Genomic DNA, 25877 nt, shown 5'->3' with positions numbered 1-25877 from the left:
TTGGGGATGACAGACAAGAAGATCTCAGCTGTCGGATCTAGGAGTCCCAGATGTGTTTGAACTGAAGGCTTAAGCTTCGTTAGTAGAACAAACAAATTTATAACTTATAATTTATTCCAGCCATGAACTTCAGCGTGATCCCCTGCCGCTGAAGGCTTTAGCATGAACTCATTATCAGCCTGGTTCTGGATCTGTTCTGCCTGCCTCTGGTGGACTAGTATTCTGCTCTGGTGCTGTTCCTCCATAACTTTCTAAGAAGCTAGTCGAAAGAAAAAATATCAGCGCAGAGGAAGGAAGCAAGTTGATAATCTTAAGAGCCCTTGGAATGCTTTAGAGTAAACCACACTAATCCCTTCAACGTCAAAGCACACTGCAGCATTTCCATTTTTATCGGCCTATCTGTCCCACTGCTCTCTCCCTGTCTTCATTTACTTTGGCTGCAGGAATATGTCTGGAATGCATGTGTGTGTCTGTGGTTTTTGCCAGGTGCATTTGGCGTACACGCAGATCTCCTTAAGGCGTACGTTCACGTTTAGGCGACAGATACTTTAGCCATCAAAGCTATAACAGGTATAAAAGGAAAAAAAAAGGTTGACTGCTTGGGCAAAACCAGCGTTTGTCCAAGCTATCATCTGTGAGTCGGACAAATGTGAGGGCAGAAAGCTGGATTTCACAACACTGAGCATAAAAGCAGGGAGACTTGTATTTGTTTTAAGCCTCCACCTCTCTCCATCTCACTTAGTTACCATCTGTATGTCTTGTTCCCTGTCTCCCTTCCCTTTCCGCATATTCGTTACCTGACTCTCAGGTATGCTGGGAACCCCCCACCTGGCAGCTGGGACACGTGTGCCCTCCTCTCGTTCGTCCCATCTACAAACAAACAGGAACACTGAAAAAACAAGAACATTTTTACAGATGTAATGTGGTACAGCAAGTCATTTCTTTGTGCAATCTTGTGCAGTGAAGTCCAGCAGGAGAGTAAACCCGTTTTCAGATGATCAGATAGGTGGTAAAACTGTGATGATGTTGATAATTCCATATTTCTCAGAAAATTGTTTAAATAACACGGTATGGTAGGTCAAAGATGAAAACAGAAGGAATATAGGATTTGGCATCATCCTGATGTCTTATTCCTTTTCACCTTGAAACTCCAAACCTATTGAAAAAAAGACATCTGCGAGCCAACACATGAAGTTTTCCTTCATTGTGTCACCGCACATCATCCTGATGCTGTAAATGCAGACTAAGGTGTCTAAAAGCAATATACACTCACTGTATTAAAGGTAGAATTCCCTACCCTTGTAGGAAATCACATTGCCTTGTATAAAAGAGAGTTTTGTCAGAAATAGAGGAGCCAACTACCTGTTAGTATTTGTGTTACTGTAATGGTTTAACAAGAGAGATAGACAGTACACATATTTTGAAATGTTTGCAGGAGCCTGTTAAATATTTAGGCTCTGAAAAATTATTATTACTATTATTGCTATTATTATGACTAATGACCAAAACTGCAAAAAATTAGGCTAAAGTTTTTTTTAAAGGTCAATTAGAGTGAAGAAACTACGTCTGGCACTCATGTACAGTAAACACGCCCAAGTTTCGTTAATTGCTGGGACCCTCTTTGGTGAGTGAAAGTTGTTGTTGTGCCATGAACTCTTTGTGAACTCCGGGGGGGTCCGGCACTAATGCTCACTCATAGCCCTGCTTCATCATTCTTAATATTATTGTGGTGTTTTTCAAGTCACTCTGGAATCTGGACTTAACATGAAGAAATGCTGCTTTTGCGGGGAGGGGCGGCTGTCGGGAGATGAATTCCACATGACAGATGTGTGCGTCTCTTGTACCATTAACCGTCTGGAGTCCTGAACGCAGATAACCCCGCGACACTTATTTATTATAAGGTTTAAAAGATCACATTAGAAAACGTGAAAAAAAAAGTTTTGCAGTCATGTTGGAGTGTTTTTTTTTATCACCTACATAGACAAACAGTTGCTTGAAAATTATGTTTGAACAATTATGTGAATTAAATTTAAAAGAAAACTCGGTTACATTATAGAATTTGATTCTAAATTGGCTCTAGGACAGCGGTCCCGAACCTTTTGGTTTATGTATGCTGGTTTATCTCCGACAATATTTTCACGGACCGGCGTTTAAGGTGTTGCGGAAAAATACAACAAAATAAAACCAGTACCAAAAAAAAGGAAGATTTATTCGTAACACACGGGAAAAGGCCCAGGCAAACAGAGTTAACGATAAAAACCGATTTTAAAAACCCTGAAAATCATAAATTTCACACCTGAGCCTCAACTCTCACAACCAGTCCGTTCCGTGGCCCGGGGCTTGGGGACCGCTGCTCTAGGAGGTAATGTGAGCATGAATGGTTGTCACCCAGCAAATAGACCACTGGCCAATAGTCCAGGGTGTACACCACCTTTTGAGCAAATGCAGATGGATGAGAGATAAATCACATTTCTTTATGATCGCTTGAACATTTAGTTAGAAATGTTATAGGATTAGCTGATTTAGCTTTTCTCAGTTTGTTTGTTCATTACACAAAAATTAAAGAAGTTAAATTAAAGAGCCTTAAGGCAAATAATGACAGGCATGTGTTCTGACATTTGATTAAAGTAGTAGTACTTTTTACTTTTAAGTCTCTTATTGTGGAAAACTAACAGCACATAGATGGTCGTGCAGCCTGCTCTGCAGTGTTTGTGTTTTTATTGGCAGCTGTGCTGATACCAATGCTTTGACATCTAGTTCCACCATCCCGATCTTTCTCTCTCTTTCTCTCTGACTCTGCTCACAACATCATCGACCTCTTCCTTCCCTCTCGGTCTCTGGGCAGTTCAGGGTTGTCATACAGAACAGGAAGCTTGCAAGTGTTTCCTTAGGACATCCTCCGGGTTCACTTTCCCGCTTGATGCAATGCCATCGAGGGGAAACTGTCTTTTCTGTTTTTTTTCTTTCACCTCTCAATATGCTGCGTTGTGTCGTGTGAGTACTCTTGTGCTCGCTTTTTGTCATAAAGTTTCTGGAAATCCACAAATACTGTACCTAAGAATCAGATTTTTGTTGGCAAGCTGTTTTTGTATTCAGAGCCAAAGCTCTAGTGTGGTGCTAATGAGAAACATTGCACTGAGCGCTATTTGGCCAAAAGAAAGCCGAGTTACATTTTTGCAGTCCTCCCGCAGACTTTATTTTTTTTCCTCTTTGAGCAGATAGACTTTTCAAGATGCAGGCGATGCAGCCAAGGCCCCCCAAGTCACAGTTTCTGCTAAATGTTGTTGTTGATATTCCAAGAAACTAAGTCCTGTTAGACTTAGTTCTTCTGCTCTCCAAAAGACTTTCTCAACTTTCTGATTTAATTTCATTTCTCACGTATTTCTATCTTCTTTCTCTCCTCCTCTCGCCTTCCCTCCTTGAAGTAAATTTACGCTCGCGTCTCGTGAAATAAATCACACCGTGACTAGCATTAAACGAAGACAAACAAAGCAGAGTGATGCACTTCTTCTCGCAAACACTTGTTTTTTCTCTAAAGCCTCAGAGAGATTGACCGTGGCTCAGGGGGTTGGGAATCGCATCTGTAACCGGAAGGTCGCCGGTTCGATCCCTGGGCTCTCTGTCCTGGTCGTTGTGTCCTTGGGCAAGACACTTTACCCTACTTGCCTACTGGTGTTGGCCAGAGGGGCCGATGGCGCGATATGGCAGCCTCGCTTCTGTCAGTCTGCCCCAGGGCAGCTGTGGCTACAACTGTAGCTTCCTCCACCAGTGTGTGAATGTGAGAGTGAATGAATAGTGGTATTGTAAAGCGCTTTGGGTGCCTTGAAAAGCGCTATATAAATCCAATCCATTATTATTATTATTTATTATTATTATTCATCAAATGTCACCTTCAACTGCAACAAAAGACGTGGATTTAAGAGAGAAATTGAATAAATGTTTTCAGCAAATTTCTTTTTGGATTAAACACAGTTTAGCTCATAAAATTTAGTGAGGATTCATTATTTTGCTGTCATAAACTTTAAGTCTTCAAAGTTGAACCAAGAAAACGACTTGACATATTAGACATTACATGTAATAAATGTAGAATGTACAAAAGCCTGATTTATTTTTTTATGTAATTATAAAAGCCTTCCAAAAGTTCAAATCTTCCAAAAGTTATTCCATCATTTAGTTTTTTAATAACGGCGATGGAAAGAGGCGTTGAAGGTCATAGCTTATGATTCACTTCACTTCAGTGACTCCTCTTGGCGGAGACAGCTCTCATCAGGATGGGAATGATTTATCTTAGAATGAAGGAGACCGCTCAGATTTGATTTGCAGTGACGCTTCCCTCCAAGTGGAAATAGATCCAAGCCCCCCTCCCCTTGTTCCCTTTTCAATTTGTAAACCCATCTCTTCGTCATTACTGTCTACGTTCAGAAGTGGAACTGGTCAAAGCCCGTCTCTGTGGAGCTCAAGTCTGCGCACAGGGTCCTACGCACAAAAACTTTTATGAGACGTAAAACTGATCAGAATGACACAAACATTTTATTTGTTTTTCCCATCTGAGTCCCATTTGGGTTTTTTTTTTTTTTTTTTTTTTTTTAATAGTTTTAATCAAATTAACTGTCAATAAGGTTAGCAGTTGACGAGCACAGATGTTACACCACTGGAAGAAAGAGGTTATCCAGGATGGGTCAGTTTGAGCAAGAGGGGAAGCGGGGTCTGTAGATGATTTAAGTTTATGGGTTGTGTATTGGTTCTTTAAAAAAAATAAATTAATTAAAAAAATGTTAACTCCAAAAAACCTCCCCCAAAAATGGGAAAATAACAGCAAACTCCTCCTGTTAATGTTATTTTTCGTGAATACCCATAGTGAGCGATTTGCCCTATATTTGGTCATCTGGTGACCTTTTCTCTCACAACAATCCCTTTTTTGGCTCTTAAACCCTGTGATTGTTTTTAGTCAATAATGTCCTGACCTGCCCACCCAGTTGGTTCGGCAATTACAAAAGTTAGTTGTTTTTTTTATTAGAATAACAAAACTGTAATATGGATAATTACCCTTGGCTGTTAAAACAAATCTGCGCCTTGGTCTTTGTTCCTTAGTAATATTTGGTTGTCATGGGACAGTACTCCTTGTAGATTCCAGTACCATTTAAAGATTATATTTCAGCTAAATTCTGTGGGGGTTTTCTGACTGAGTTTTCTGTGTTTTGTGATTTTCATCAGTCTTAAATTTGTAAAAATTTACTTTTGGGCTTAATTAGAGTTTTTCCTTGCTTTAATCACTGACATGTTTTTTTTTTTATCCTTTAATAATACTTAAATTATCACTACTTTGATAAATGTTTTCTGAGATCAGCTGGTTTAGACTGGTTCCTTTTAAAGAAAAAAAAACATTTTACACTAATATTGCGAGGGCCAGCTGCTACTAATGGACCACAACTTGTTAACATTATGTCACATTGACAAAGTCCTCTATATTATCGGGACCCGTGGGAGACATTCAAAACAAACTTTATTAATTTGACTGACAGAAAATCATGCTGCATTTGAAGGCTTAATCTCTCTTCTCGTGGTCACAAAGAGTTCCTGAAGCGTTAAACTACAAACTGGACTCCATGCACGATACGGTGCATTTATTCTGTTTGGATTTTAGATTTAGATTAAATGTTTTACTGGAAGATTTCTCGTAAAATATGTGTTGGAACAAAGGCAAAGCATTTAACCAAACAGCAAAGCCGTTAGTCTTTACTAGTACCAGTAAAAGTGTTGGGGCAATGCCACTATAGCTCACCTGGTCGAGCCTGGTGACTGAAGGCCACTCTAAATCATCTCTTGCATGTCATTCCTCCCTCACTTTCTCCCTTTCTTCCTGCACACACACTGCACTGTCCTCTTGAATAAAAGCTAAAATATTTGCAGTAATAATGTAGTCGACTTTCAGCGCATTGTGCAGTCTATCCTGCAAACTGTGATGATTCATCATGACCCATCTTTAGCACAAACCAAAAGCTTCAGAGATCACAAGGAAACAGACTTGGAAGCTTGCAGTGAATTCTTCCCTTTCAAGTACCGAAAGGGAAGAATAATGGCATCTGAGCAGACTAAACAAACAGCCCAAGGTGATTAAAACCTGCCTAAACACTTTTGATGGGAAATAAACTTTAGTTTTACTGTAAAATGTGTAAAACTAGCCAGCATGTAGCAGGAAACCTTATCTTGACAAAGGCTGCCATTTCAGGTGGGGTATTTGCTTTGTTTGGAGCCTGTTCAAGAGGCCTGTGCGTAGAGCTGTCTGTATCAGAGGCCCTCTGTCTTTTTCAGAGCCCCTACAATGTACCCATTACTCAGTACTACTGTTCAGAAACCCTTCCCATGTCTCTTCCAGGCGTGTAATCGAGCTCACATGTGGTGCTGTGAGGTCAAATTGGGTCAAACATGGCTTGAAGGTGGAAGATGAGTTATTTCAAGCAAGATGATACTTTAATGCCTGTGTCCAGCGCCGCTGCTCCAGCTTCTAACACGGCTGAATCGCAGTCTGCTCACATTCTTTATTTGCTGACCATAAATTTTAATATGTAATTCAATAATTCACTGGTAGACATGTTTATGCGTTTTGTGCCTGTTTCCTCACAGTGACCGAGGCAGGTTTCGGAGCTGACATTGGGATGGAGAAATTCTTCAACATCAAATGTCGAGCCTCAGGTTTGAGGCCCAGTGTGGTGGTGCTGGTCGCAACCGTTCGAGCGCTAAAGATGCACGGCGGCGGCCCAAATGTAGGTCAACACAGCGCTGTTGTAATAACACAGTATAGCCTAGCCATAAATTCTTCTCTGGTGTGGATGAATTAAAGAACCACTCACTTAAATGTCTCTGAAAATCTAGCGCAGCTTGTGATTGACAAACTCCAATAGTAAAATGCTCTTAATGGTCATGAAAGGCCCTGCGATCCTGTGCTGAGCTGTAACTCAATTGAATTTAATGAGCTGACTATCTCATAGGGTTATCTCAGTTTCTTGGTATTCATTAGTCTTCATCCTGTTTGCTGAAATTAATCTTCCAAATTAATAACTGTGTTTATAGACTTGCTAGTGAAAATATTAAGAATTAGAAGGGTTGATTTCTTGTTTATCTCCCATATGGACAAAACCTGTGATGCTGAAGTGTCTAATTTGTTGGTCTGTTTGTACGGTTTTAGGTATCTGCAGGTGCACCGCTTCCCCGAGAGTATACCGATGAGGTAGGAACCATGAAAAATATGCATGAGCAAACATAAATATACACTCACCAAACACTTTGTTAGGTATATGCTTTGCTAGTACTGGGTTGGAACCCGTTTGCCTTCAGAACCGCCTTAATTCTTTGTGGCACAGATTTAACAATTACTGGAAATATTCCTCAGAGGTTTTGGTCCATGTTGACACGATCATGCGTTATCCTGCTGGAAGCAGCCACGAGAAGATGGGTACACTGTAGTCTTAAAGAGATAGGCATGGTCGGCAATAAGAGGTCCGAATTCTGCCAAGAAAATATATCACCACCAGCCTAAACATTTGACACAAGGCACGAGGGATCCATGCTTTTATGTTGTGCCCACCAAATCCTGACGCAGCAGTCTGAATGTGGCAGCAAAATTCGAGGCTCAGACAAGACCAGACAAGGCTTTTTTCCAACTTTCTGTCGTTCGATTTTGGTGACCCTGTGCAATTTTAGCTTACTTTTCCTGTTCTTAGCTGGCACGAGTGGCAACCAGTGTAATTTTCTGCTGCTTTAACTCATCTGCTTCAATGTTTCAACATGTTGTGCATTTTTCTGCGTTCTTTAATTATAACGAGTGGTAATTTGAGTTTATATTACTTTCCCATTAGTTCGAAGCAGTCTGGCCATTCTCCTCTGACCTCTGATATCAATAAGATATTTTCACCCAGAGAATTGCTGCCTACTGGATATTTTCTCTTTTTCCCAACCAGCAAATCCTGGAGATGGTTGTGTGGGAAAAGTCCCAGTAGATTAGCAGTTTCTGAAATACTCAAACATGCACCCACATCCAAAGTCACTTAAAGTACCTTTCTTTCCCATTCTAATGCTGCCAGCAGCTCGTCTTGACCACATCTACATGCCTAAATGCATTGAGTTACAAGAGAGTTAAAGAAAAAGGCAGAGTGGTAAAATAATGGGGGATGGGAGGTAATTATTGGCCCGTGGCATCACTTGTAATTAGGATAAAATAGTTATCTGTATCTGTCCTTATTGTATTTAGTCTGAAAGTTCAGGATGTTTTCAGGAGAATTAAGGCTATTTACACTCATTAACATAACTCTATTTGGTGATGTGCTTGGTGCTGTGTTTTGAGTAAACTACCATGGCAGTGAAGCATGACCGTGGGTGGTGATCCCACTTCCTCTTCATGCAGCTGTTTTGTGACCTGGCTCCTAATGGGCTTACTGTACACATTAGGGCTACTTACAGAGCAGTGCATCATCTTTGTATTAATGTATACTTGGTCTCTCCTCTGTGTCAAACATGTGTAATATTAACCAGAAAAATCATGGAAGGGAGACGTCATTTGACAGCATTTATAAGATGTTTATGTGATGCAATAAAGGGTCTTGGAGATTGTACTGAACCAGTCCACCTCAAGCTTTCAGAATCAGAATCAGAATACTTTATTAATCCCTGGGGGAAATTTATTTTCAGCTGCATTCCCACTGACATTTAAATCTCCATCTACCTGCATAAATCTGCTGCCAACAACCGTGATTAGAAGCATTTGATGTATTAAGAGAACATTTGCCGTTGGTTTCTACTATGTAGACTTAAGCAAAAGTGGAGTCGGGATTCTTTTGGTGTGTGTGCGTGTGTGTGTGTGTGTGTGTGTGTGCGTGTGTGTGTGTGCGTGTGTGTGTGTGTGCGTGTGTGCGTGCATGTGCGGCTGTATCTGGCCAAAATCAGAGGTCTCTCAGGCAGGTTCAGCTGAGTAAATAATGAAGCAGTTAATTAAGGTTAACTGTAAAGCCTGTAATAAGAACCAGAAGTACTGAGGAAAGCAGAGCTCAGGAAATGAATTTATGGGACCTGTATGGCCTTACTCTTCTTAGCCTGTGGCTACACACAAATAGTGCTAGATTAGATTACTTTGGTCGCATAGGAGCTTATCGTGAAGCTACTACAGTGTGCACGTAGTAGCATGCGGTTCAATATGAGCTATTGAATTGCTGCACACATCACCGGATCAAGTATAATGATGCAATCACATGCAAAGCACACAAGTGTTAGTAACGAGACATTTTATATCAGCCTGAACAACTTATACAAAATGGTGAATAGGACATTAATGTATTTAAATGAAACTCCCACTAGAATCACAGATTTCCTGTCATGCCCTTTAAATCATATCTCTGTAAACTGCTTATCAGTTACACAAGAATCTTTAGCATTTTTTCCACTGGTGAGCTGAAGATGCAGGAAAACTTTCTCCATCTCATTTGTTATCTTTTAGGGTTTTTTTGTATTTTTATTATGACACAGAATAATTTCAGTATTAAGTAAGACAGGAATTTCTTTTTGGCGGGGGCTGAGTGTTTTTATAGAACAAAGATCCACAGGACACAATTAGCATGTAAGATTTCTGCAAACCATTTAAGTACTTATTTCTGACTTATATAATACTCGGAGTGAGGGATATGGCCTTGAAATTCTATCACGATATAAGTGTAACAGGTTTTTAACCACCTGCTGAAAGCTCTGGTTTTCCACCATGTAGCTGAATCAATAAATTCCATCTACCATCTTCCCCCCTCATGGAGTGCAACTTGGAAGTGCTCCAACGATGCTTGGTGGAGTATTTTGCTTACATTTAGGTCACAGATGATAGTATCTCCTCCCTCACGCCGTGATTTCACCTTTAACAGGAACCGTTTTCTTGCATAATTTGCAGGTTGTTGGGGAATGTTAAAGTAACTGATGTGCAGCTCTTGGGCATCCCCTGAACTTAAACTCGTGTAGAAAAGATGTGACACAATGTGACATTTTTATATTGCATAATATACCGGTGTAATCGTGGGCGGGATAATATAACACAGCCCTGTGTATTGTTTATTCTGTTAAAGAAGCCAAATGAACACATCCACCTTGTAAGAAACTGTGCAGCGCAGATGTTATGAAGCTACAGGACGTGTAGCTCGTCTATTACATTTATAATATGTTTTGGTTCAAGTTGTGGCACATTTTATGGGTTAGATGTGTTTTGTTTTTTAATAACAGTTTGTTACCTCTGCTCTCTTTCCTCTTTCTCTTCCACCTCTAGAACCTGAGCCTGGTTGCTGGCGGCTGCCGTAGCAATCTCAGGAAGCAGATCCAGATTGCACATCTGTTTGGGGTACCAGTCGTGGTTGCTGTTAATGTCTTCAAGTAAGTTGTATATTACAGCTATATTTTTTTAAAAATAGCTAACTGCAAGTAAAGCTACTAATTGTGATTAATTTGTATTTTATATAAACGCCAGCTTCGCGCTGCTAATGGTGCTTTTTTCCTCGGATCTTTTAGGACAGACACCCAGGCAGAGATCGACCTTGTATGTCAGATAGCGAAAGAGTGTGGCGCATCCGACGCTTTGCCGTGCAACCACTGGGCGCAGGGTGGAAGAGGCTGCTCGGAGCTCGCCCAGGCTGTGAAGGAGGCTGCCAGCAAACCCAGCGACTACCAGTTTCTCTACAACACAGAGGTGAGTGCAGATAATGTAGTGGAAATTTTATTTAGTTATTTTATTTAGTTATTGCTCTACAATAGGCGGTATCCCTGTTCCTACTGTTTCAGTGTTGGATAATTAGTAAATTATGTTGATTTTGGGAGCTAGAGTAGGTTGAAGTAAAAAAACATCAGCTGGTTTGAGTTAGCGAGTCTAGGAGGTTGTGACTTAAATTAACTGACCTTGTTATGCTGTTTGTGTCTTTGTGCATGGCTCCATTAGCAGTAAGCATGTGCCTGCATGCAAGCGCTCTCAACAACAGGATTTATTGGATATTAAATTAATAAATCAAACCTTAACTGCTGTATAATAAGGTGTTCAATCTTTTGATTATTCCATTTGCTATACGAGTTAGAGGGAAGGTCAGACAGAAAACCTCAGGCTTGGATGTTTGCCAGAAGAGAAGGTAGTGTGAGAATATCCCATACCTGCTAAAGTTCCAAGTTAGCAGCTCGGATGGATGATACAGAAGAACTGCACCTCGATACACCTGGCAGGTGATGGTGTCTCATAGCGAAGATGCTGAAATTCTGAATATATTAGTGACGAGATATTCTGCGACAAGCTGCAGTTTAGGAGATGAAGAAAGAAGTCAAAGATGTGTTTATAAATGGTTTTTATATGTTTCTCATTAATAAGCTGTTGATGCCATAGTGCTCAAATCCGCTGTTATTACATGTTTTTGACCAAAAAGGAAAAACAAAGGTTTGTAGTGTCAAGTGAAAATCAGATATAACGTTCTTTTTTTAATCTAATGACACCTGAATGTGTCGGCTTTGTTTACAAACCACACCTCGGGCAGTTTTGCATTAGAAATTAGGCCATCAGTCTTCCAGGTCAGAAGTAATATTTGTGCATCCCTTTCAGTTTGTCAGAAGTCTTTTGTCACATTAAAAGAAAGTAGAATTGCAAATACATGAGTCCATCATTGATTGTTGTCTAAATACCCCTGAAATGGAGACAGGCTTGATCAAGATCTAAAAGCAAATGACATTGTGTACTTGGCTTCAGTCAAATGGGCAGAAAATCCGAATAAAGTCACTTTAACAGAGGAATAAAGGCAGCTTTCTTAGCTATCACATGTCTGATAAGAGCTCAAAGTTTAAATATTTAATTCATTTTGCTGAACTGTGTTTGATTCTGATGTCACGCTGATATGTGTTCACTTCACCAAATCTAATTTCCTCACTTCCCTTTGAGTGTAGAGCTGTTGTGTGTTCACCTGCGTTTGATGCGCTGTCCTTCCGATAGATGTCGATCGTGGAGAAGATCAGAACAATAGCCCAGAGAGTGTACGGGGCCGATGACATCGAGCTGTCTCCAGAGGCCAAGACCAAGACAGATTATTACCATCAACAAGTGAGCTCACTGCCGCTGCAGTAACTGACTCATCTCATTTCTCTTTCCTCTGTGACAAGGTCACACAATGACTATTTCTGTTTTGCCTTTTACCAGGGTTATGGTTCATTGCCCATCTGCATGGCCAAGACCCATCTGTCCCTGTCCCACATGCCCGACAAGAAGGGGGCACCCACTGGATTTGTTTTGCCAATCAGAGATGTCCGTGCCAGCATCGGAGCTGGCTTCATCTACCCATTAGTGGGAACGGTACGTGGTCTGCAGCAGGTTAACGTTGACGTCTTGGTCCATGCCTCATAGCGCGAAGTCACAGAGCTTTTTGAAAGTGATTGGCTTCACAATACTGCACAGAGGTGATAAGAAAGTGCATTTGGTGTTATTTACAGAGAAAACTTGGACCAGCTTTATGTAGGCTGTAAAGCAGACGTCTGCACAGAAATCACACCACAAGTGTTTTCTTGTTTCTCGTGCCTACACGTTTGCCTGTGCAGCTGCTTCTTTCTTGAAGAATGTTCAATTTAATTTTGTTAACATGACACCGTTCCTTAACCTTGCCAAAGCTTAATATCTCCATTCTCCAACCCTTGAAGCTCATTCTGATCTTCAAGGGTTCGGTGGGTGTGTAGGATTATTGTTCCTTGAATGTGCTAATTCATCTGTCAATGTTAATTCCTTCCTCCCTCGAGTTCGTTCCCGGAGAGTGTGTGTGATTTTGGTCCTCTCTGTTGCTTTCCCTGAGCCATGTAGTCCTACTTAGAGCAAACAAGGCTGGCTGGAGCCTTTTGCTTGATGATGGGCTGGGCAGGCAGGAAGGAAGCGGCTTCCTGAGTGCTTTGGCTCCCGCTGTTTCACCAGTGTGCCCTCAGGGCCTGGCTTTGAAAGGCTGGGCCAGAGGTGTGAGACGCTGGCCATGCTTGGAAAGGCATCTTGTAGGGTTGTGGCATCTCTCCACTTTCCACAACCTGCCTTTGATGTGCTGCTGCCTATGGAGCCACTGGCACACTGACATCTCTTGAACTATGACTTCTAACCCAAAGGAAGTTCTTTGTTTGTCCTCTGAACTCGTTGGCTTAGCTTCTGCTTGACACACTGACCCAAGACTGAAACTTTTAATAGTTTAAAGATTACACCATTTCTAATCGCTGCATGATTTTCATGTTAGCACCTGTTGCTCTGGCACAGTTAAAATTGTGCTATTTTGTTTAAAATGGCTTTACTAAGAAAAAAGTCAAGAAACCTCCATGAGATAATTTCTTCGATAGAACTGTCAGGGGACTTCCGATGCCTTAGCTCTGATTACAGCTAAGAACTCAATTCTCCCTTCACAGAAAGAGGTGAAAAGCTCTCAGTCAAGATAATAAGAAGGAGGATGGCGGGGTTTTAGATCGATGGGTAGGTTAGGGGTCTGCAGGGTGAAGAGTCAGGAAGGCACTGATGTGATTCTCCAGATATGTATGGGAGGAGTTGCAAGCGGAACAATAGATGTCTTTGGAATTCATATCCCGTTAGAATTGCTTTCACTGAATCATTACACCCTAAACCAGTCAGGTTTATAGAAACGCCCTCCTTGGCTGAATATTCTCTGGTTAAACTTTAAAGATGGTTGATGATTAAAGATTTCTTATCAATTCTAAGAAAGGCAACAGATATAGCAGTTAGCCCTAAAGCTGCAGCATGCAATACGAGTCGATCTCCTGCAGTGCCCCCCTTTCTCTTCTAAGCCCCACCCATAAGCAGTAGTTGTAGTGGTCTATGCATTCACCTAACAAGCAAAAGATCCCCAGGTCGATGCTGGAAGGAGCCACAAATCCTATTAAGGTTTGGTCAGCAAAGGCATCTGGCATTTAAAGAAAATATCTGCCAACTCAAATACCTGGAGCCTCTTGCTGCGGCAACCCCATGTGAATAAGGTATCAACCGAAAGCAGCTTCTTAGATACACACTAGGATGTTCCTGGTGACTAATTTACTAGTTGTTTAAACAGGAAGAAGAAAAGACCAGACTACTTTAAAAGATGGAGAACATCCAGAACTGACCACAGTCAGGCTTAAACATTCGGGGTGGGGGCAGCCTTCTGTCCAGGCTGGATTCTTGGATAGTGGACGGTGGAATTGCAGCATCTAGCATTCAGCTGACTTGTCGCCCACATCCCTACTACACGTGCTTCATACATGCTGCACCTGTGAATCGAACCCTGTTTTCCCAGGTTAAAGTCTTCTGTTTAATCACACCACACCATCTTACTTCCGATCTGGAATTTTTTGCTCTTCTTGCTACTTCGTAGAACTTAACTGAACTCACCTGAGAAAACCTGTGATTGGCTCCAATCTTAGTGTAGAGTTTCTATTTTAAAAAGCCCAGTAATGGCACAGGATTCCCTCTCAGACCACTTAACTTGTGCTGAAAGATTATTATGGATTTTCTTGTCCAGTGATGGCAAAAAACAGCTGTCTGTTTCAGTTTTCATTAATTTTGGATAACTCTGTTATCTTAATGACCTGCCGGCCAACAGGTCCAGTAAATGTATTTATCTGGTAATTGACCTGTGCCTCAACTGCAGCTTTACTAAAGTTAGATTAGACACGAGGCAGAGATTGATCAAGTTGCACAGCGTCATTAAACGCATTAATCAGTTCTTCATCATCAAGGCAGCAAACATACATGAACAGATGCGTCTATGGTAGTATACATGTAGCATTAGAATGAATACACCATACACACCACAAATAAGCAGTAAATGTACAAAGGTTCACAAACAATGGAACACCTTTGGCAAAACGAAGGACAATTTACAAGCTTGGCTTTATTTATCTATGCAAGCACGCAGCCTGAAGTACATCACAGAAGAAGATTCAAAATTAAAGATTAAAAGTTTAAAAAGTTTGGCATGAAACAATAAAAACCTGCAAGTGCACACACATTTACAAAAAACCTGTACAGGATTTGTCATTCATTGACAATCAGTGATACTGTTTTTTAGCCCCAAACAGGATGCACCGTAGTCCGTAAAAAAACGTAAGAAGTCCAAAGTGCACGGTTAAGAGTTCAGACTAGATCTAAAACTAGGGCTGTTCGATATAACGATATATATCGGACGACGATATAAAAACGTTTATCGTTTCATTTTACACTGTTTGTTTCATGGTGTTGCAAAATAAACTGTTTACAGCAATATTTTTTCATTGTTTTGATGGTCACTGTAGTGGCTATATTAATTTCTTAAAGTTCTCTCTTTCTCCTTTATTTAATATAACCAAACTACAGACGGACAAGCGCCTGTTTTTATGCGTTGTCGTTAGCAACAACGATGGTAACACCATCGCGTGTCCGCTTGTTTATGTTCCACGTAAACCTTTCACAATAAAGCTCAAGATCCTGTTGAGACTTTTCAAGATAAACTGAATCACGTGAAAGAGCAGATTATTTACGGATGAGAAGTTAAAAAAAAAAAAAAAAGGGCCGCCAGGTGTCAAAAAATAAACCTTAGACTTATAGTTTCATGCATCGGTTAAAACACTCGACTCCAGGTACATGATGCGCAGCTGGAAACACTTCCCGCAAGTCGAGCTGCCCGAGATTCACAGAATTTACAGAAAATGTTACAGTTTTGTGATTTATATCGTTATCGGGACGATAGAATTCTTATATCGGGATATGAGATTTTGGTCATATCGCACAGCCCTATCTAAAACTTGTTAAATCTCATCTGTTCTTCACATTTTATCCATTGATTTCTATCAGACACAGATGAACCATAAATCTTAAAATGAAAACAGCTTTAATAAAAACCCTATTACTCAATAACCAAATAAACTGTGGAGAATCTGTGTGACTTTTAAAGATTTACTGTTATGGACTTCACTTATTTAATTTTAAATTGACACAAGTGTTTTTTGGTCTTTTAGATTTCATAGTCTTCTCAGTACTTTTTCAAACTCTGCTGCTTGTTGACCGAGACGCTTCTCCAAAACCAGTGGGGGGTAAAAAACCAGCTACATTGTCTCCTCCAGGGCTTTCCCCAACAAAGGCACATTGTGTTTGGGCATAATGAAGGGACTTATTTGCCTGAATGGGCTTTCCAACTTTAGCCACGGAGTGTTATGTGTTTTTGCGAGTGCCAACTTGTTCTCAGGCTTGAGAGGAGGACTGGCAGAACAGCACATCTTTTGTTGCTTTCATCACTTTGAAAGGTTTTCATACACTTTTTATTACCTTTTTATATTTAAATGTGCTGCCCAATATTTCATTCAAGGACGAGAAAAGTGAAAGGACCTTTTACTTGTGAATCGGAATTGATATTTTTAAATAAGGTTTGATTTGCCTCCTCCTGTGAGCTGACATTTTGTAGTCTTTCATTCAAGTAAATAAAGTGAAACTGGGATTTTGTTGCAGAACAAGGGGATGAATTTATTCCTTGCAGCTTTGCTTTCTATTACAGGAATGGAAAACATTTGCATTTGTACACAGAAGTCATCACAAAAGCAGTCTAGAGTTGTAGGGACAGAGTTTTCCCCCGTAACGATTTCTAACCACATGTCATATGTCTGTTTTTTCTGAATGGAAGCCCTTAATCGGATGCTTCTGTTCATTATTTATCAGCTGATTGTTATGACATGAGGAGCATGCACGCTAGCTAGGGCAGGAAAAATAATTTAATATTTGAATATGAAACAAAACGATTTTCCAAAACATGGCTTCTTGTTCTGGTTAATGCAGAGATCCATGGCTAAAGTGAGATTCATCAATGATAAGCCTTATAATTAGTGTATTTAATGTAGGCACACACATTTCTATAAAGTTTAGAGGGTTTTTTTAAAGCCTACCGTATTTTTTGGACCACAAGGCGCTGGATTATAAGGCGCACTGTCGACAAACGGGTCTGTTTTCATACATAAGGCGAACCGGATTATAAGGCGCATTAAGCGAAACAAAACAGACAGATAAATTAAAATTTGCTCAACTCATTCTTCTTGTTTCCTCCACTTCTGTAACATTAATTCATTAATTTTGAATTCTCTCTATTCCCATGTTGTTGCAGTATATGACTAACCTCATATTGTGGATGGATTATCTCAGTTGTTCTCCTGACTGAAGTTTGGTCCGTTTACAGCATCCTGCCATGCGAACCCTCACGTTAACTTTTATCAGTGGAAAAAAGTTAGCGTTCATCCTCCAGCTTCACTGTGTTTATGTTATGCTAACATAGCGGTGTCGGTAGCAATCACATAGTACATCATTATATACCAGCTAGTCCAATTTCAGTAACCCTATAAAAGTCACTGCTGTTTAGTTTTCTGTCTTCATTTACGTTGGAAGTGATAGCAGAGCTGTACATTTTAATTTTTTCAGAAATCTCTCACTCAGAACATGCTATATCATGTTTTAGGTGGAAACTAGCGAGCTAACTTCCTGCTAACGGCTAACTCCGTTAAATTTAATAAATTCTGTTTTCGTGGATGCCTGGATGTTAAATAATGTTAATAATGTTAAATAAAGCAGCAATGCTGATCATTTTATCAAAGTTGAAAGAATTTTGACAGTGTTTAACTTTCAGTGATGCTGCAGTGTAAGTTTGAATTTGGGACCTGAAGAGGATGGGGTTTTGGACCCAGATTACTCAGCGAGGCTCCTGACTACAGTAGCCATAATGCTCCAAAAATCCATCAAGCGGTGCGGCTTCGTAGCTTACGAAGTCGTACTAAAACATTTTTGACAGATGTTTGAGCGCCGTGTAGCACATAAAATTAGTTCGAGGTCAGTAAGCACAACCAGAATTCATACATAAGGGGCACCAGATTATAAGGGGAACTGACGATTTTTGAGAAAATTAAAGGATTTTAAGTGCACCTCATAGTGCGGAAATATGGTAATTTCAGTATCAGATGTGCAATCGATGCCTCAAGGTACATATTTGACATCACAAATGTTTGTTCTGTTTTTCATACCTGATAAAAAATATTAATTAAATGTGTGTGCAGAATACTTACCGAATTCAATTCAGTTAAATTAAAAAAATTTTATACAGTTCGAAATCACAACAACAGTCGCCTCAAAGCGCTTTATATTGTAAGGTAGACGCTACAATAATGCATACAGTGGGAAGGAAAAACTCCCTTTTAACAGGAAGAAACCTCCAGCAGAACCAGGATCAGGGAGGGGCCTGGCCATCTGCTGCGACTGGTTGGGGTGAGAGAAGGAAGACTGGATAAAGACATGCTGTGGAAGAGAGACAGAGATTAATACCAGATATGATTCAATGCAGAGAGGTCTATTAACACATAGTGAGTGAACACTGTCTCTGTTTCAGCTCAGCCGTTCAGTATAATTTGATCAGTCTCTCATGTCATTGTGGAGAATTTTGGCCAACTCTTCTTTACAACATTGCTTCAGTTGATTGAGGTTTGCAGATATCTGTCATGCACAGCTCTCCTGAGGTTCTGTCACATTGTTTCAGTCAGGTTGAGCTCTGGACTTTGTCTTGGTCACTGCAGCACCTTTTCTTTGTCAGCCCTTCTGTTGTAGACTTGCTGCTGTTCTTGGGATCATTGTCCTGCTGCATGACCCAGTTTGACCCAAATGTGAGGGCTGCCTCACATTTGACCCTACAATACTTCTCTATACAGAGGAGTTAAAGGCTGAATCAGTGAGTGCAAGCCGTCTATGTTCTGTGGCTGCAAAAAAAGTGCACATTTATCCAATCATTAAGTATTTCAAAATGTTTTCTTATGATTGTAAGGACAGATGTTTCACATATGTCACACTACCTGCATTCCCTTTAGATTTAAGCTTCTTAGTGTGTCCTATTAGATTTTAACATTTTTATATTTTTATGTTATATTAATGTTATTACAAGTTATTTTCATGTTTTGGCTGCTATAACACAATAATTCCAATCTTTTGGGATAAATAAAGTATTTGTTATCTATTATGTTTGTTCACAGAGAGAAACATTCCTTCTTTAGCCAATTAACTCTACTCATCAGTCTACATAGTTATAATCAAAACATCCAACAATAACCCAAATTATTATTATTTTTTTTAGGGGGAGGGGGGATTTCCAGAACTATTATCCAAATTGGTGAGGAATGTAGGCAAGGAATGTAGACAGAAAAATATTTTTTTGATATCGCATGATGATTTTTGCGGAGCTTTTCCTTTATTAGATTAGATATTGGTAGCGCTAGAAGCAAAGCAAAGGAGGTGGTATAAACAGAAAGGCATGAAGTGACTGGAGCAGTAAATGCTGCAGTTAAAGTGAAAGTCCCCCCGCACTCCACCCCTGAAAAATATTTAATTGTCATTCAAGTCCTGTACAACTTTTTCAATAATCCAAATCAGGCAGCAAAGAGACCACCAACATGTCATTTAATTGAGAACGATCATGTATTTTAATTAGCCTAACCATAACTCAGTAGCATAGCAGTGGTGTACGTTTTTTGTCCATCCATCAGTTTTATGCTGCTTATCCAAGGCCCAGTTGCCAGGATTAAAGTCTAACTAGAGAAGCCTAGCCTTCCTTCTCCCTAGCCACCTCCTCCAACTCATCCAGGGGACACCAAGGGGTTCCCTCAGTGTAATTTCTCCAGTTTTTCCTGGGTCTTTCCCAGAACATTCACCTCAACTGGTGAACCAATCCAATCCTCATCCTAGCTTTAAAGCTGACCCCGGCCACCCTTCAAAGGAAGCTGCATTTCCACCACTTCTATCTGTAATCTTCTTTTTTCCATTACTACCCAGAACTTGTGGCCAAAGGTGAGGGTATAAATGTAGATTGATTGGTAGAGTGACATCTTTTCTTCTACGCTTCACTCTCTCTCAAACGCAATTCGTTGGTGCAGTGTCCTTCGGACGCCACACCAAACCATTGTCAGTCTTCACTCTCCCCTCAAGATAGTTCAACTCCCTCATTTGGGGCAGCACCTGCTCCCTGACCAAAAGTGGGAACGCCACAAACTACCTGACCAACTCCTCTTAGCCTTGTAGATCCTGCTTCTCGTGGATGCATGGACAGAGAACTTTTATTAATATGTTGGAGAACGGCTACACTGATCATGTTATTGGATTTTTAAAGAACTTTGACCTTATTTTATCTGTTAATGGTCCCTCTCTGTTTCATTTTGGCAACTGAAGGAGCATTGGGACCTCTTAGTTGGATTCATTTGGGATGTAAGCATTGACGGTGGACTTTAAAGGACACGCCCATGTCACAGCAGTCATATTTGAGGAATTGTTATCCGCTCTGTGAGATTGCGAAAGCACGTTCTCCTTGTTTTGTGCTTCTGCAAGTATGCAGAGCCACATTTCCTCAGACAGGAAGCTCACTGCCCACTTCCTCCTGTTTAATTCCCACTTGTGGGTCCATAAAACTGCTCCTGGGTCAGAAGAAGGGAGGTATGCAAGGAATGTCGCTGTCTGTCTAATGAGCAAGATAATTTACTTTTGAGTCTGGACGGGATGAACCGGCTGGGTTTTGAGAGAGTAAAAGGAGTTTATGAGTCACATAGGAGTCTTTGATCCATTGAACTGTGCAAAACATGCCCTTCTCCCCCCCGACTATGTAACAGAGACCCAGACCTGACTAAATAACTTTTAATTAGTTGCTTAGATAGCTTGATGTCATCATCTCGTGAACCATGATAATGTCAAATTTCTTTTGGCAGCATTTCCAGCCTCTTACGTTTCTTTTCTTCTTCTAGAGTCAGTCTCAATGTACTTCCACGTGATGCTCTGTAACTGACACAAGCTTTCTCGTTGCACTGTAGAAATGATCAGGATTAACAGGACGGTTCCTCTGTTGACTCATTGTCATTCAGAAACTTAAACACGAAGTCTTTCTGGCAGATGTGATGGATCAAAACCTTTTAATGTAAAATAATTACAAGGCCCTCTAAACATTTTTCCGTTTATGTTTTTCTATTTTTAAAACTCTAAAATATATCTCAGTTGAGCTTCTTAATGCCCAAATCAAAACTGTGATTCTCTCTGACTTCACATAGCGCTTATTAACTGTCTCGTACCTGCAGGACCTCTTTTCGTTTATATTTTGACAACAGTAAAAACAAAGCTGCCATTTTCTGCGGGCGTATTCATCACCGCTAACCTTGAGTTAAATTAAGTCTAGATTACAGTTATCGAGCTTGTGTGGAATGACCCTATTCTGTCTAATTTACACAAGTTGTGATGCTAAATGTTGGCAGATGGTGTTTTGGTGTAGAGCAGCTGTGTTGTGGTGACGGCCTTAATGTGAGGTCATTATATAGATTGTAATTTTACCTTCTTATCTGATTTTTGTGGCCACTGACAGTTTCATGAGAAGATCTGTACCAGCTGCGTGTGCTTCCTCGGATATGTCCACTCATTAAAAGCTTTCTTGAAATTCGACTAGATTAGGATAATAGTAGACACCAGACATATTCTTTTTTTTCTTTCCAAATTCTATTGTTTGTTGATGAGTTTAATGTCATCTGAGCACCTTTTTGATTTCTAGCAAACGTGGATTGTCACATAAAAAGGATTTTAAGTACATCCATTAATTCAGTAGCTTATAAATCCACCTCTAGCATTTGATTAGCAGTGTTATTATTCTCTTAATTCTGTGGTCTGATATTTCCATATATGCATTTTTTTTGGTGACTTCTCATCAAACTCTTTATTTGATACATGATTACAGTAAATGATTGACATAATTAAAATTAAATAGATCAAAATTAGATTTATAATAGTTCAAATATGGGTTAAAGTTCTTCTCTGATGTGTTTTCCCTCAGATGAGCACAATGCCTGGCCTGCCCACACGACCCTGTTTCTACGACATTGACCTTGACCCGGTCACGGAGGAGATCACTGGGCTTTTCTGAGCATGCTCCCCAACGTTATTCTCGTGGGTATCATCTCATCTGTATCATATAAATGCTTCTGAAGAAGCTGCCATTGTTTCACTTTACATATTTCACAAGCAGCTATTGACAGTACAGTTCGTTATATTGACTGGCTGCTGGGACTTTGCTGCGTCTCCAGGCTCAGAGGCCCTGCAAACATCTTTGTTTTTGTTTTTTTTGTTCCCAGGCTCCCTGCTCTGTTTTCAGGAGCATGGGCTCCATGCATTCACCATAAGGCTCATCTAACCCTGAGCCACTGGCAGGAAACAATTTCTTTCTCTTCCCAGCTGATCCGCATCAAAGCAACATGGAAGAAGAGGGAGGATTAGTGGACCATTAGACTAGCATTACGCTGCATTTGCACGTGTGTCATATGCCAAAGACCATGCCCTACAACCATATATATGTATATCATACATCCTCTACTTGTGTCAACTTTTTTCTGGGTATAGAAGAGTCCATTTTCTTGGATTTTATTTTGTTGTTTCCTTGGATGTCTAACTTCTGTTTGTTTTTCTGGAAAGAAAATCAAATGTCTTAATACAGTGTTGTTGTTTTGTACCTAAATGCAGTGAGTGGGCAAACTTGTCAGTTAAGATGCTGGTGTACGCACAAAACGCCCTCATGTGACTTTGAGTTTCCTAATCTGTTAAGTGGTGCTGAATGTTAAAGGTGCTTTACATAGACTGAGAAACACTACAAATGTCAATTATGTTCATAATTTCTAAGCAGTTTTTTCTTCAAGTATTAGTAAATTATTTTGTTTTGTGGTTTGACAAGAATATCTGTGCTTCTGTCATGTTATATATGTTGTTTGGAGGTATTTCAGACAATAGCGACCAACCAGATTCTGGAGCTTCTTTAAGTGTTACCTTCAGAAAAGATAAAGTCAGCTCATTTTCACTTTTTTTCCATAGAGTGTAAAACAAACAGAGCTAGTACTCTCTGAAAACATCTGGTACAATCCTGAAAGCTGCTGTATGTCAAACATTTCATTTGTCAAAGAGCAAAAGTGCCTTATAGCAGTAATAATAAACCTTTTCTTCACTCCAAAACTGTGTATTTCTGTTTTTACGTCAAGCATCAGACATGAGCTCTTTTCTTGCTGTTGTCTCGCGATTCTTTTTGAGATGCCGCGATACAATCGTGCCTCCTTTCACAGATGAAACCTTTAAGATTTTCTGTGCTTTTTTTCATTTCTTCGCATGCGTTTTGGAACGGTGTCTGAAAACAGATGATCCCCCTCACCCCCCAGCAGCACCCCAGGGTGCAACATCTGTCATTATGAGGTGTTTGGGTTTTCAGCATGAAGCCAAGTGTGCATGTGTGCACATGTGTCATAGCTGGCATTCCACACTTTCAAAGTCTGCGTGTTATTCTGCGTGTTCACCCGGCAGTATCTGGCACTGGGAATCTTATACAGTAGCTCCCCAACAGCAGATTTAGTGTGTGTGTGTGTGTGTGAGAGAGAGGGAGAGACAGAGACTGAACCCTCTTGTTTTGATCTGATGACAGATTTAAAGATGTGTTGATAAGTTGTACACTTTGGCATTGCACTGTAATGCGCTGACAGATCCCTGTTTTGTTCGGTTAGAGTTGTTTACATTGAGTTTTTGACTCCATCTGAGAAATTGTTTAGGCTCTCATCTTTTAGCACTTCTGGACAGATTTAATAGATTTTCCAATTTCAGTACCAAGGACAGTGTCCTGTTGAATGTTTCATGTGAGAGGAATTCCAAGAGTTTCTGGAAAATTGGTCCAAATAGTTGAAGCTGAATGATCCTGGTCCCCAAACATCCATAATACTAAATGACTTGAAGTGATTTATTGAAGTATGTAAAGTGAAATTTGTTTTAATTCATTCTACACAAGTGAAAAACTTTAGGAAAACACAATGAAATCTTGTTGTTTGAACAACTACTTGTATCATGTCATCTCAACAAGAACAAATTAAGTTGCTGAATTTCGTGCAGATGCTACATGATTTAATTACGTTCACCATAGAAACATGAAATTATTTAGTTCAAATTACAAGTTTGAATCTTGTGCCACACAAATTCATTTTTTTGAGTGCATGATTGTTTCTGATCATCCTAACCAGTTTCCGATTAATCTTCCCAAAGTCCCGACCTAAACCCTACTGCAAACTTGTTGGCTATGATTTCCTGGCGTGGTCCCAGCTTTTAAGTAATCAAATCAATGAACTCTACCAATTATGCAAGGAAGACTGGGCAAATATACAAGCAGAATTATGCCAGGAGCTTAATGATGGCTACCAAAACTGGACTGATCGAGGTGCACCTTGCTAAGGGACATTAAACATCACTTTGGCTGCATCAGAACAATGATGTTACCATTGTTTATTAGATTCAGACATTTTGCCTTATCTTCTAGACATACTTACATTTAAATCAAATCTTTCTGGAAGTCTCAAATAAATCCTAGTCAAAGCCAGGTTACAAAGCCAAAAGGGTTTTAAAAATTCAAAGATGGAAGTCCCCATACACAAAGCTATTTTTACTGGAGAAAAAATGAAAGATTTATAAAGCAGCGTGAGTGATCATAAAGATCAGTGTATGTTGCTTTAAATGAGTCCCCCTTATATTACCAGTAAGTAGCAGATCATCTCCAGTCCCTATCAGTTCATGTTGCTGTTATTGTTTCATAGTTGTATAATGTGTCCTGTGTGTTTTACTGTTTGACTGGTTATATCCTGTTATCTCTGAGTGTTTCTCTGTGTAAAGTCTTAATTTGTGTTGTTGCACTACATGCTTGGGTTTGTGTTTTGGTTTAGCTGTCGGGACCCTAAGTTTAGGCGTGTGTGAACTTGGCTTTAAATGCTTGGACTGTAATTTGTGTGTTCAAAAATTCCAAACAAAATGACACATTGGCTCAACCTACAATTACAATTACCTACAAACCAGTTCTGTAAACCAGAGCAACTGTACACAGACTTCATCAGAACAATGAATCACAGCAAAATGTAAACAAGATTAAAAATTAGGATCTAAAGAGATGTCAGACAGAGAGATTACGTCATGGAGCGAATTCAGCTGGAAAAACAGAGAAACTGTTTGTTGTGTTGCAAGTGTTATGAAGGTTGTGTTAGTGTTTTTAGACGAAGCACAAGAAAGATTGTTCTCTCTGCAACACAAAATGAGTTTTCTTCCTGTTAAAAGGGAGTTTTTCCTTCCCACTGTTGCCAAAGCACTTCCTCATGGGGAGTGGGATTAAAATGCATAATCCAAGATAAGGTGGATGTCAAAGTAAAGCCAGGAGACCTTTTTAAACAGGAGGAGAAGTCTTACCCTACCCCTGTCATCCTCTTCTCTAACTTTGTCTCCAAACTGATCAACCTGAGCTGTCTCTCTCATGGACTTGTAATTCTGTCCATCCTGCATCTTCAGCTCTGCCCAGCATGTCTAACTACTATTTTGCTGCCGTCACTCTGACACAAATCACCCTGCCACTCATCGTCACTTGTTTGTGGGTTCTTCTGCATTCAGTTTTGCATTAAATATCTGAAAAGCATACTCTGTTTGGGTTAAGATCAAGTGACTGACGTGGCCATTTCTCATTTCTTTGTGAGAAAGTCTCAGGTTGCTTTTGCAGTGAGCTTTGGGTCATTATCCATTTGGACTGTAAAATGCTGTATAACTAATTTTGTAGCATTTGTCTGAATCTGAGCAGAGAGTGTAACTCTGTACACTTCACAGTTCATCCTGCTATTTCTGTCATCAAAAAAACACTAGTGAGCCAGTTCCTCTGCAGCCATACATTTACTTTCCTTCACCACGTATGACCGATCACAAGCTGTCCTCTTTCCCTCTCTATACTTGTCTCTTCCTATCATTCTGGTGCAAGAATAAAGATCAGTGTATGTTGCTTTAAAGCACATTTATTATA

At 40.0% G+C, this 25877-nt stretch overlaps 1 protein-coding gene across 1 annotated transcript in view; it reads left to right on the top strand.

The window, feature by feature from the left end:
* The window catches only part of mthfd1l (methylenetetrahydrofolate dehydrogenase (NADP+ dependent) 1 like), a gene marked incomplete in the record, with an annotated part of 45003 nt that extends 21570 nt beyond the window's left edge, over positions 1-23433 (top strand). Inside the window, 8 exon segments of the mRNA XM_014338623.2 lie at positions 6625-6764; positions 7187-7228; positions 10295-10398; positions 10534-10711; positions 11987-12094; positions 12191-12343; positions 21861-21973; positions 22159-23433. Of these exon segments, the coding sequence (XP_014194109.1) occupies positions 6625-6764; positions 7187-7228; positions 10295-10398; positions 10534-10711; positions 11987-12094; positions 12191-12343; positions 21861-21950 (815 nt within the window).
* Positions 23434-25877: the final 2444 nt, after the last annotated feature.

This window comes from Haplochromis burtoni, unplaced genomic scaffold (genome assembly GCF_018398535.1).
Source record: "Haplochromis burtoni strain Fernald_Lab_line unplaced genomic scaffold, NCSU_Asbu1 Contig_8, whole genome shotgun sequence".
NCBI classification, from domain to species: Eukaryota; Metazoa; Chordata; class Actinopteri; order Cichliformes; family Cichlidae; genus Haplochromis; species Haplochromis burtoni.
The sequence above is the reverse complement of the archived record's forward strand: the minus strand, read 5'-3'. Positions and strand labels throughout refer to the sequence as shown.